The 12,282-nt window shown below is 34.5% G+C and overlaps 1 protein-coding gene across 1 annotated transcript; it reads left to right on the forward strand.

Moving 5' to 3' along the window:
- Positions 1–6,121: 6,121 nt before the first annotated feature.
- Positions 6,122–9,150, forward strand: LOC126669921 (CBS domain-containing protein CBSX3, mitochondrial). The gene is made up of 6 exons (XM_050363563.2): positions 6,122–6,329; positions 6,785–7,054; positions 7,171–7,252; positions 8,213–8,286; positions 8,388–8,448; positions 8,728–9,150. The coding sequence occupies exons 2-6, from the start codon at positions 6,791–6,793 to the stop codon at positions 8,868–8,870; spliced, it is 624 nt and encodes a 207-aa protein (XP_050219520.1). The 5' UTR covers positions 6,122–6,329; positions 6,785–6,790; the 3' UTR covers positions 8,871–9,150.
- Positions 9,151–12,282: the final 3,132 nt, after the last annotated feature.

The following is a 12,282-nucleotide window of genomic DNA, read 5'->3' on the forward strand; positions in this document are numbered from 1 at the left end:
TACATACATTGTCCCAAATGCACCAAAAGAAAAATAAAAGAAAACTGAAAAATAAAGTGAAAGGGTGAAAAAGAAAAACTATAATCGTCCTCCGTTGATGGTGGATTGAGGGATAGATAGTCTCATGGGCGCGTGGCGTATATAGTCCCTTATCATCTTCTCGTGGTATTTCTGAAAGCGTCACATCAACAATTGTCTCTCCTTTATGTCCGCCATACGCAACTTCCAACCCGCTGTTCTTAACTGCTATATCCGAACCTCCTCAGCTGGAAGTCTCTTAAAAGCATGTAGCATCTTGAATGACATAATTTATATAATGGATTTGTTTTCGATGAATACTATTGAGGTCGGTTTCCTATTGAAGTGAGCCTTTATGTATAAAGGCTTAATGTGTCTCACCATTGCCTTAGCTGATTTGTTAAAAATCACTCTCTTTAGCCCTCCATCGGTTGCCTCATGAATGGTGACCTAACTACGACACATGTTTCCTTGGGGTTATGATACCTCTTTTTTACGGACCTTTTCAGCCTCTTGCTGAGATTATTTGAAATTTTTAGCTACACGCTCCGATCACTTAAAATCTGTAAGAAAAATTAAAGTGAAGCAGCACATATGATTGGAATTTCTATCTCATCCATTTTGTTGAGTTTCTTTGGTATATGTTCCTCCTCGGATTCCGTGTCACTATAATCTTTTGAATTTCTTTTAAACCTTGCACTTTTTTTTTAGGAAAGGGTCTGTCTTGATCTTTTTGAAGGGGATCATGTTCCATGTCCATCTTCACGCCATCTCCTTCATTACTTTGTTCAACCTCTTCTTCCATGTTGTTGGAAGTTTCTTGAGTTAGAGGTGGTGTCTTTTTATAGAATTTTCTTTGTTGATTCCATAAAGTACATGCTCTTGTTTTTTTTTCTAAACGCATCTATTTGTCTCTAACAATGACATTTTTGGGTTCTCGTTAAAGTGGGGGAAACTTTCTGCGATAATATTTTTGCCATTGGCGGCTAGGAGGAACCACTGATTGAACAAAAAATATAAGTTGGCCTCATTGAAATTTGGAAGTTTGAGGTCTTCCTCTCTCCTCTAGACATAGGCTTTCTTCCTTGGATAATTATAATTCATGTGTCGTCTTGATTGGGATAAAGGTCCATTTTGATATTCCAAAGCAACACCATCAGTAGAAATAAAATGACTACGAATTTTAGGTCTCCAAACCTATTTCTTCTTGACGTTTTTGTGCGTTAACCTCATTCCTCCACGTTAGGATTTCTCAACGTGTTTCTCCCTGATTTTGAGCTTTCTTTAGATGTCCAAGACATAAATCAAACTCAGTGAGCTCGCTTGCGTTGACAGTAGCTATGATAGAAAAAGGGTGCTTGTGTATCACCATTTCTTCCTTTTTCTCTGGGAACTTTAGTATCCCTTTACTAATGCGGTCCTGTACAATATTTTTGAGCCCCCAACAAGAGTTTGTTGAATAATTCCAAGATTTATGAAAATTTTAGTATTGTTTCTCCTTAATTTCTTTTTAAAGGCATTTTGTAATTAGGACGAAGAGTAATTAACTTTTCTTTCAATAGAAAATCAAAGATTTTTTTTTTAGTTTTTGCTACTTGAAACGTATAAAAAGGTTGAGCATTATAGGTTTACTGCTTCCTCCATGGATTTGAGACTTTCTTGATCAGCATAGGACATGTACATGAACCCGTAGTAATGATATCAGCCACCACAGTTTCATATTTTCCAACCTCTTGGTAATACGTAGTGGCCACTTTCTTCTTGTGGCTCTCTTCTCGTAAGATTTTTTTTCATATTCTGATACCTTGGTGGCTAACTCATAAAAGTCTTTAAACTTCATTCCTTAAAATTTCTTATACAGTTCACTATCTAGACCGCATTGTGCTACCTTGACATAACGGCCCGTTTATGGAAAGATGATTTTACATCTGCTCCTCATCCTTTTAAACCGGTATATGTATACATCGACATTTTCTTCACTCTTTTACGTGGTTCTAGACAACTCAACAATGCATACCTCTAGTTTGGCTAGATGAAATTGAGTGTGAAAAGGACACTCCATCCTGGCCATGTGAGCACTGAATCCCTAGTTAAAGTGGCATACCACGTAAAAGTTTTTATATTAGAGAATTTGGAAACAACTTTAATTTAGAGTTAGCAATAATATCTAGGTTGGCCAATACTCCATATTGAAATAAGAATTTTGCCACATGTTCAATGGTGGATTGGCCATATTCTCTGGAAAATAAAGAAAAACTTGAGATTTTATGTCATTTAGGATAAGAATTTTTCTTGTCAATGAAGTCCTGATGGCTTGTGGAATTGAGGTCGGTCGACTTGTCTCAAGTCTGGTCCATACAAATCATGTACCGCTTCTTTTACTACCTCCATATCTAGTGACCTCCCCTAAGGTTGAGGCTGCACTATTTGAGGTTGGATCCTCCCTACATGTATATGATTACCCCCGAAGCCCTAGAGTTAAACTATAGGTTGACTCTTGCTAATTAGCAAAAGTAATATACCCACTATCTGCTTTATAAAATTGTTTGGGTTTTGTCGGTCTATTTGATAACCTATTTTGGTAGAATTAATTTGCACAAGTTTCTCCCTTTTTTTGTGGTAGAATGTATGTTTCATCAAGAGCGGATGAAGTTGAAAGTTGAATATGACTCGTATCCCCAACCTCTTGGACTCCTACAAATGAGTACCCACCGAACTTGTGGTTGACTCCACGTTTAGTCTTGTTAACGGCCTCTGATACAACTTCATCTTTTTAAGACAAAAATATGAACTCAACTATCAACTTAACCATATTGTGTTCCATATTCTGGCCATTTCGACTTGTTTTTGGTTCATTTCAACCATTGATTTTGATAACGTTTAGAGCGCCTTCGCCGACCTTGGTTCAGAGTTTCGCCATGCTGGTGTCCAGTGCGCTTCAAATCTACGCAATAGGTCTGAACTTGTCTCTTCGTGAATTTGCCCATGAAGAGGCGAGTTCTCCCTCTCAATGTTCTCGACCATATGAGCCACAGAGCCTTCATGTCCTATATTTGTAGTAGTAGGACCATCCATCGTATCCTAAGATACAATCACATCCTTTTCTTTTTCACTCGAGTTCTCGGCATAACTCAAGCGTCACACTGGACGTGCCAAATTATTATGTCTTTTGGAGAGAAATACCAGTTCATGCAAATTGCGGGCGTGCTAGGAAACAAATTTTGATTATAAGCGTGTGATCTTGACTTCAATCAAGAAATTTGCGAGCTTGGTTAACCTTACACAAGTACTTCAAAATATGGCAAATAGTTGAGAATTGAATGTTAAAAGAGAATTGAATTCAAACTCATAAAATTGAAAATTTGATTGTGAGTTTTTAATGTTTCCTTGATCTTCCTTTAATACCAGCTACAGTGGCAGTTGAAATCTCAAACAACCTACGACAGTTACTACTCTAGCTTCAAGCAAAGTTCAATACAATTTCCATCTTTATTATTATAATTGTTGTACATGTTTAAGTTTTCAACCTCAATAAATTTAACTTTCCACATATCTAGCCTTCTACATGCTTTTAATGGCCTATTTTTTTCTAATTTCTTGATGGAGTCTGCCTTTTGATCCGGTTTGTAATCTGCAAAACATGGTAGAAGCTAATCTGACGGTTTTGGTCCGGATAACTCTCTGATGCTAAAGTCAGTTTAGGCTTAAGTATCGTTTTGAGTATATGAATGTAATTGTGTTTTTAGACATACCTCAAACTCTTTATATAGTAGTTTAGAGAATACCTAGTAGACTTCGAATAGGAAAGTGATTCCTATTTAATAGGGATTGAGCTTGAATAGAAAAGAGAATCCTTATTCAAGAGAAAGTCTTGTTCAAGAATATTTCCCTGAATAAACTTATCTTCCTAAGTTGGAGTTTATATCCAAATAGGAAAGATATTCTGTTAGATCTGATCTTTAGGCGAATCCCTCAAGCGATGCGTTTTCTCTGAGTCCTCGGGAATTCCGGCTTATCCTGGGAATTCAGATGATTCTTCATTTGATCTTCAGACATGGCGAATCTCATAAGCCACCGATATTATCAGATTCTTATATTTTAGGCGAGAACTGATATTCTCCCAGAGGTTGCAACTTTTGCGACTCGGTTCCATTAGTTATAATAGGATTCGGTTTCCATCATTTCCAATGCACAATTTGCTCAAATAATTTCCACGTTTTTTATTAAACTAGTTCACTTAAGTGTTTCACACGTGGCTCATAGTGTGACTTGTCAAGTATTATATTAATATTTAATTAATAATTATTTCTATACTTATAATTGTATTTAGGCTAATAATCACCCATGGCACCTCAACTATAAGGGTACGGACGCTAAACCCCCTGATGTTTAAAAACGGGCGCTAAACCCCCTGATCTTTGTGGGGCCGCTCACTAAACCCCTTTTGGACAAAATATGACCAAAATACCCCTGGCGCCGTTTTTCCTGGTCAACTGACTTTTTTTTCAAAAAAAAAATAAATAAATAGTGCTGCCACGTCAGCTGCCACGTCACCAAACTACCCTAAAAAATTAAAATACCTAAAATACCCCTAATTTAATTTAGAAAAGACAAAAACAAAACAAATCAACCCACTTTTAACCATTTAATTAACCAACCCAACCGCCAACACCACCCAACCACCGCCGCCACCGCCGCCACCGCCGCCACCGCCGGACCAGAAAATTTTGCGGTCATCTTCTCCGAGATGACCGGAAAATTTTCCGGTCATCGTGGAAGAACAGACGACGCTGTTCTTCCACGAAGAACAGATCCAAGGTCTGTTCTTCGTGGAAGAACAGGCCTGGGATCACGAAGAACAGACCGGCCGGAAAATGTTTCGTCCATGGCGGTGGTCGGACGTGGTGGCCGGAGAGCGGTGGGGTGGTGGTTCGGGTGAAAGTGGTTTGGTTGGATGTTATTGGGTTGATTTGATTGGGTTGGGTGTTTTAGGGGTATTTTAGGTGTTTTAATTTTTTAGGGTAGTTTGGTGACGTGGCAGCACTATTTATTTTTTTTTTTGAAAAAAAAGTCAGTTGACCAGGAAAAACGGCGCCAGGGGTATTTTGGTCATATTTCGTCCAAAAGGGGTTTAGTGAGCGCCGCCACAAAGATCAGGGGGTTTAGCGCCCGTTTTTAAACATCAGGGATTTAGCGCCCGTACCCCTAAAATTGAGGTGCCATGGGTGATTATTAGCCTTGTATCTAAGTATAAAATGTCAATTCATAAAAAAAGTATAAAATGTCAAAAATAATTAATTAGAAATAGTTTACCTTATTTATAGAGAATATAAATAAAAAATATCAAATAATAATTAAATTAGTAATTTATTAAAAATAGTATATCTTCATTCAAATTTCATATGATTAAATAGTAATTAAAATAAAAATTATTAAATATTTAAAATAGTCTATTTTAATTATTACTATATATAATTACTTTGACATGATATTATAAATAGTTTATTTTAATTAATATTTTAATTTTAATAATTATTTTAATAGATTTTTAATTTATAATAATATTTTATAAGTAAAAAAAATATTAACGTAGATGTGTATGTCTCCTTTTTCCGTATTTTTATATAGTATAAATTTATAATTTATAGTTATGGACTTTTATCTTGACTATGGGCTTTTGTTGGAAATAGGTCATTTAGTGGAGAAGGGCCTTTAGGGGAAGTGGGCTAATATGAGACAACAATGATTTATTAGTAATAATTTTAAAATAAAATTAAAAATGTAAAAGTTATTTAATAAATCTAAAATTAATAATTTTAATTTTTCATTTAAAGTAATTTTTAACTATTTAACTGAATTTGGATTTTATTTATATAGTCAAATCATAAGTTGTTATCAAATATCAATAAATAAACACACTATACTTTTGACTAAAAACAGTTTTAATACATAATTAACAAAATTGATCGAAACTAATTAAATAATTAAAAGATAGCCCACAGATTTAGAGTCAGGTGTGTGTTGCATTGTCCTATTCTGTGATGTTTATCCAAAACTAAACAAATCAAATTAATAAAGTAGACAAGAGTGAGTGAGGTGAATGAATGGATAAATAGTAAGATAATACTATAGTACTATGAAATATTAATATAAACTTATCATCACCTTTCACTGTCACTTTGTCTCAACTTCAACAACTAGTTTTTGTTCTTCTTCTAGGGCTTCTTCATCTCTCTTCTTCTTCTCAGTTGCAGCATCTTTGTTCTTGGGATTCTTTGTTTTCAGTTTCTTGCTTCAGTTCTCCAAATCAGGTATCTTTAATTTTTATAGTTTCTTTTTATTTGTTCTTTCATTAGGTTTATATTTAATATTCTTGATCATGGTATTATTGTTCTTGATGTTGTTGTTCATGATGATGATGATGATCAAGATTTATGTTTTAGTTGATGGGAAATCTTGAAAAATATTTCACCTTTTTTTTTGCTTATTTTTGTAACCTTTTTTTAGATCTTTTCCCTTTTTATTTTGTATTTTCACTTCTTGTTTTTCTTTCTATGTGACCCTATTTATGCTCTTGACTTTCTAGTAAATGTATTTTTTTTTGTTTTTCTAATTCCTTGAACTGATTTTCAACATTTCAAAGACTTTGACTTTAGTAACAAATTTATCTGTTTTAGTACTAATGCATAACTTTGTATTATTTTTATGCTATAGAGACCAGGATTCACTTTTTTGTTTGTTTATTTGATCTGCTATTTAATTTCAGGGAAAGATGCAAAGGGTTGCTAATACATTCATGAGCCGTGGAAATGTAGTCAAAAATGCAGTTTTGCAACATGTCCGTGTTAATGTTGCTGTTCCATTATTAAGGCCTGTTGTTTTTTCAAGATTTGAATCTGTGTCATCGGCCCGAATGGAAGAGCAAAGCTTTGAAAGCACTACTATTGCTGACATTTTGAAAGCAAAAGGCAAAAGTGCTGATGGTTCTTGGCTTTGGTGTACTACTGATGACTCTGTGTATGACGCCGTCAAATCGGTATGAATCTTCCGCTATTACTATTTAGTTGTTGTTGTGGTCGATTAGAAGAATTCGTTACAACCGGATTTGTGTTCTGAGTGATATTTGTTCTGATTAGAGTAATTTTCTTGCAGATGACTCAGCACAATGTTGGAGCTTTGGTGGTGGTGAAACCTGGAGAGCAGAATACTATTGCTGGAATTATCACAGAGAGAGGTACTTTGAATTATTAAAGTGTCTAGTAAATAAGAAATATATGTGAATTTAAAAATTTTAACATCTAAAGCATGATTGCCGTTTGCATCTTTTGTGATCAATTTAGTAGTTCCAATAGCAATTGGTAAGACAGCTCTATGATATTCTTAAATATGAATTGTCCTTCAGCGTTATCACTGCACTCGATTTTCATTCTAGAAGTGTTTATAACTTGTATGTTTATATTATACTCTCGTTACCGTACATTTTCTTCACGGATGGTTTGTTTTGCTATGTTGCATACTAATTTAGTTTTCCTTGCGGATCAGTGAATGTGTATTTCACATGATCCAATTCTCATTTTCTGGTATCTTGTCTTTTGTTTCTAGTCCATTTCGGAAGGAAATGATAGATGAACTGCAGAACCCCAAAATACGGCAGTTATCTTTTGTTTTTCGTAGTTTTAAGGTTCTGCAACTATAATCGATCAAGTATCAACTCATATTGGCATATTAGAGGCCTAACACATGAAGTAATCCAATAGTTGTAGCTGATAATCACCGAACTTAGGTCAGCTGTGACCTTTTTTATTTTTCCTAAGCACTCATCACTATAGTTTTCATAAACTGAAATCCAATTGTATTCTGTTAGAAGCAGAGGCAGTCAGCTACTAGCTCAGGGCTGCCTATGATGCGGTCCCTATAGAATTTTGAGATGAGGGTAGAAAGGCAGGTGGAATTAATAAATGATAACTTCTCTCTCATGCACACATGGAGCACTTGTTCATCTAATTCCGACAATTAAAATTTGGATATATACCGAGAATATATTTCATTTAAAACAAGTTATGAGAATAATGATCTACTGCTTTGCTTTTGTCCATTTGATAAATTTTTATGCCTTTTGTTTTCTGGTGGTGCAATTGTATTCCCAAACGATGAATTTCAAAATATTACTGTTAATTATGTTTACAACTTGTAGATTATCTGAGGAAGATCATAGTACAAGGAAGATCATCCAAGTCAACTAAGGTTGGGGATATTATGACCGAAGAGGTAAAATGCTGTCGACTTTCTAAGAGTTTCATAATTTTGGCTTCCATCTCCATAGCAAGCATGCAAATTGAGATTTATGTAAATGTATATGGTTGTTGCAGAATAAGCTTATCACGGTCACTCCTGATACTAAAGTTCTGCGAGCTATGCAACTGATGACAGGTATTACGCCATGTTCATCTACACCTGACATTTTTAGTTGCCAGCTCCATTCAATTCTTATATCTTTATTCGACAGAAATTTCTCAAATCTTATCATTTGAGATTTCGTTTCTGTTTCTTGAAATGTTTCTGAAACTCCAAAACTCTATAATTATAACATATTCTCCTGTCTGTCATTTTTCCATTTCGCCGTTTTGCGTTTCTGTGTTTTTGTTTTTGTGCTGCAAAGCTTCTTATTATATGGATAATATTAACAGGATTTCTTTAAATGTTTGACAGATAACCGTATCAGGCACATTCCAGTCATTCATGACAAGGACATGATGGGTATGGTTTCCATTGGAGATGTTGTCCGTGCTGTGGTGGCTGAGCACCGGGAGGAGTTGGACCGCTTGAATGCTTACATACAAGGAGGTTACTAGATGATGACGACAAACATGATGAAATGCCGGTGATGCCCCTTCGTTTCGATGCACACCCTGTAAATATGGCGTTTCGTATGCGCCTTTCGTTATGTGGTTTTTACCTACTTGCCATATCAGAGTATCTGATATTTAATAACATCATGTGGACTAACGACTTAAGAATAAGCATTGTCATGTGGTTCATGTACATGGCCAGTGCCTTCTTATGGATGGCTGCAAACTTATGATATTCAAAAACATTTAATTTTGAAGATCTATCATGGCCTCTTAATGCCAATTTATATTGCAGAGAAGGTTATTATTATGTTCATATTGTTAATTTCTGTGGAATTGGTTTATTTTCATTTTTGAGTTCACAGGGCTGAAAATATTTTGTTTTTGTTAACAAAATCTCTTTTTATTACAATGGAGTGGGGGGGAGGTAACTGGTTGTGCACCGAATTAAACTAATTGAAATAAAGTGAACCCTATGGAAAAGATGGTCGGTGAGGTTTATTAAGTATAATTTTTTTTAAAGTTGAATTTTCAAAAAAAAAAAAGATCTAATATTAAATGACATTTTTAGAAAATGTAAAATAATTTTTTCATTGTATGTAAGTTGTTAAATGTATCATAATTATATTCTTTGTTTTTGATTAAATTCTTAATTTCGATTCTTTTTATAGGATTTAAAATAAGATTCGTAAAAGTTAGATGGACAACCTTTCAAATCTAGATATACAAGAAACTGACACTAAAGTCCGAACGATCACTAGAGATTTTTGAACGACCGGAGAAAACAAATCATAAAATAAGCAAACAAGTATAAAAATTCTTTTAAAGAAAGAGATAAAATCCATTACGTATAGATAAAACTTCATATCGAAGAGATTTATTGGAAGGAAGATTAAAACTATATCATATTTATTATTTATAAGCGAAGAAAAGGTGATTTCTGAGTCAAATCGGAAAATCATCTCCTCACATCATTTAAAGGATAAAGATGAAGAAGAGGTGTTTTAAAGAGAAGTGAGAGTAAATTTTTTGAGAGAGAGAGATATATTCGTTCATTTTGTATTTCACTTCTTATCAGTTTTAGTTATGTACTTTCGAACTGTCAAATTTTACATGATTGAACCTGACTTTTAACAGAGACTTTCTTGGTTGGAAAGAGGAGGCCTTTATTATTTAAAAGGGGCTAAAATATTGCAAATCGTGGCTTTCAAGTAGAAAGAGAATCATTTGCTATGATTTTTGGTCTCTCTCTTCCTAAATTTTTTATTTTCAACTTCAGTTAATTAACCTTCTGAGTTGATTTTAGAGTCGGTAAATTATTTATTGTCTTTTTTTAACATTGTTAAACATCTAAGATGTGGTGTTTAGTAAAACGGCTAAATACAAATTAAATCATGAATTTTAATGCAATTTACAATTACAATATTGGATACCAACTTTCACTTTTTGACAGATCGAAATACCGGTCCTTTCCGATATAAATTTGTTGAGTTGGAAATTGAAATTGCCACGTAGGCAGGCACACTGAAAAATATACAATGTTTCGATTTTCCAAAAAGTGAAACTTGATGCTTGATTTTATAAAACTTTTAAAGTCCTTATTGTAATTGCAAATTACGTTCGCGATTTAATTTGCAACGTGTTAGCATATGTGGCAATTACTAAAATTCAGTGTGTTAGTATACATGGCAATTTCGGCTTCCAACTCAGCAATTTTACATTGAACAACAAACGATGCTTCGATTTACTAAAAGATAAAATTTGGTATCCGACATTGCCAAATTTTAAATTTACATTATAATTGCAAGTACTCTAAAATTTGTGATTAAATTTGCAATTAATCTCTAATAAAACAATACACATACAATCAATTTCTATCACCTTACACATTATCATAAAATTCAAAAACTCAAAATACTCAAAATACACTTAAAACATTAAAACTAAAAATCTAACCATCGCCACCACCTACTATCACCTGGATCCATGATTGTTTCCCCCCAACAATAATCACCCTCCCCTCCAGTCCCAACAGTTGCTACCATCCCTTCATAACCCATCACCGTTGAAACCATTGGGTCAACGATCTGAGCCACGACATGAACAACGATCCAGTGAGCCACGATAAGGGCGCCGATCTGAGGACAGAGATTTGTTTGAAATCTTTCATCGACGACAATCTACAACTCGTGTATCTTCTATTAGATTTTCAATGACTAAAAAGAAGTATGGACTCGTGATTGAGGAGATCTATCAGAGATATATTTACTGTAGATCTAAACTGGTTACTACCATACTCTTTGACTCAGCCCACATGAATCTCACTCTAATCATTTTCCTTTAAGAAAATATACAATATACTATTTATGTTTGAGGCATATCTAATGGAAACTAGAATATTTGGGAGCAAAATCGAATTTTTCATTAATTGGAAAAATGAGCACTAGCTCAGTATTTATACAAGCTCAAGAGAGTAACTGCTCTCTTCTAATTAACTACAGCCAATGACAGCTAATTGCCATCTAATTGCCAGCTAATAAATTATACACACTTGTCACATGAGTTTCTATGATAACACTTGGATTGCTGACATGGCTTCTATATTGTGATCTTCAAAGTCAGCAGATGCAGCATGTGTGAGCTGAAAGCATCCTGAGTTGCTGAGCTAAATACAGGTTTTGTTATCCCCCCACAAGCTGGAGCATACAAGTCTTGTAAGCCCAGCTTGGCTATAGCAAGTGAAAACAAAGCAGGAGGAAGAGCCTTAGTGAAGCTATCTGCAAGCTGATTAACAGATGTAACTGGCAAGAGATGAACCACTTTCTTGACTAGATTTTCTCTGATCACATGACAATCAATGTCAATGTGTTTAGTCCTTTCATGGAACACTGGATTGTGTGATAACTGAATTGCAGATTGGTTATCACAAAAAATTGTAGCAGCTTGAGGATGAGAAACTTGGAGATCACGCAACAAATACAATAACCACTGAATCTCACAAGTAAGGGAAGCTAGAGCTCTATATTCAGCTTCTGATGAAGATCTTGATACAGTGGTCCGTTTCTTGGATTTCCATGAAATCAAAGACTTTCCAAGAAAAATACAGAAACCAGAAACTGATCTTCTTATTTCAGTGCAGGCAGCCCATTCAGAATCAGCAAAACTTTGTAAGGAAATAGTTGATGAAGAGGAAAAGAACAGACCTCTACCAGGAGATACTTTGATACCATAATGGAAACTAGAACATTTGAGAGCAAAATCAAATTTTTCATTAATTGGAAAAGTGAGCACTAGCTCAGTATTTATACAAGCTCAAGAGAGTAACTGCTCTCTTCAAACTAACTACAACTAATGACAGCTAATTGATAGCTAATTGCCAGCTAATAAACTATACACACTTGTCACATGAGTTTTT

Source organism: Mercurialis annua, linkage group LG2 (assembly GCF_937616625.2).
Source record: "Mercurialis annua linkage group LG2, ddMerAnnu1.2, whole genome shotgun sequence".
Taxonomy (NCBI): domain Eukaryota; kingdom Viridiplantae; phylum Streptophyta; class Magnoliopsida; order Malpighiales; family Euphorbiaceae; genus Mercurialis; species Mercurialis annua.

Bases quoted from the DNA above. Each gene is read 5' to 3' on its own strand.
- LOC126669921 (XM_050363563.2), top strand. From the start codon at position 6,791: ATGCAAAGGGTTGCTAATACATTCATGAGCCGTGGAAATGTAGTCAAA. The intron at 7,055-7,170 runs GTATGAATCTTC...ATTTTCTTGCAG, and splicing joins TGTATGACGCCGTCAAATCG to ATGACTCAGCACAATGTTGG. The intron at 8,287-8,387 runs GTAAAATGCTGT...TGGTTGTTGCAG, and splicing joins GGGATATTATGACCGAAGAG to AATAAGCTTATCACGGTCAC.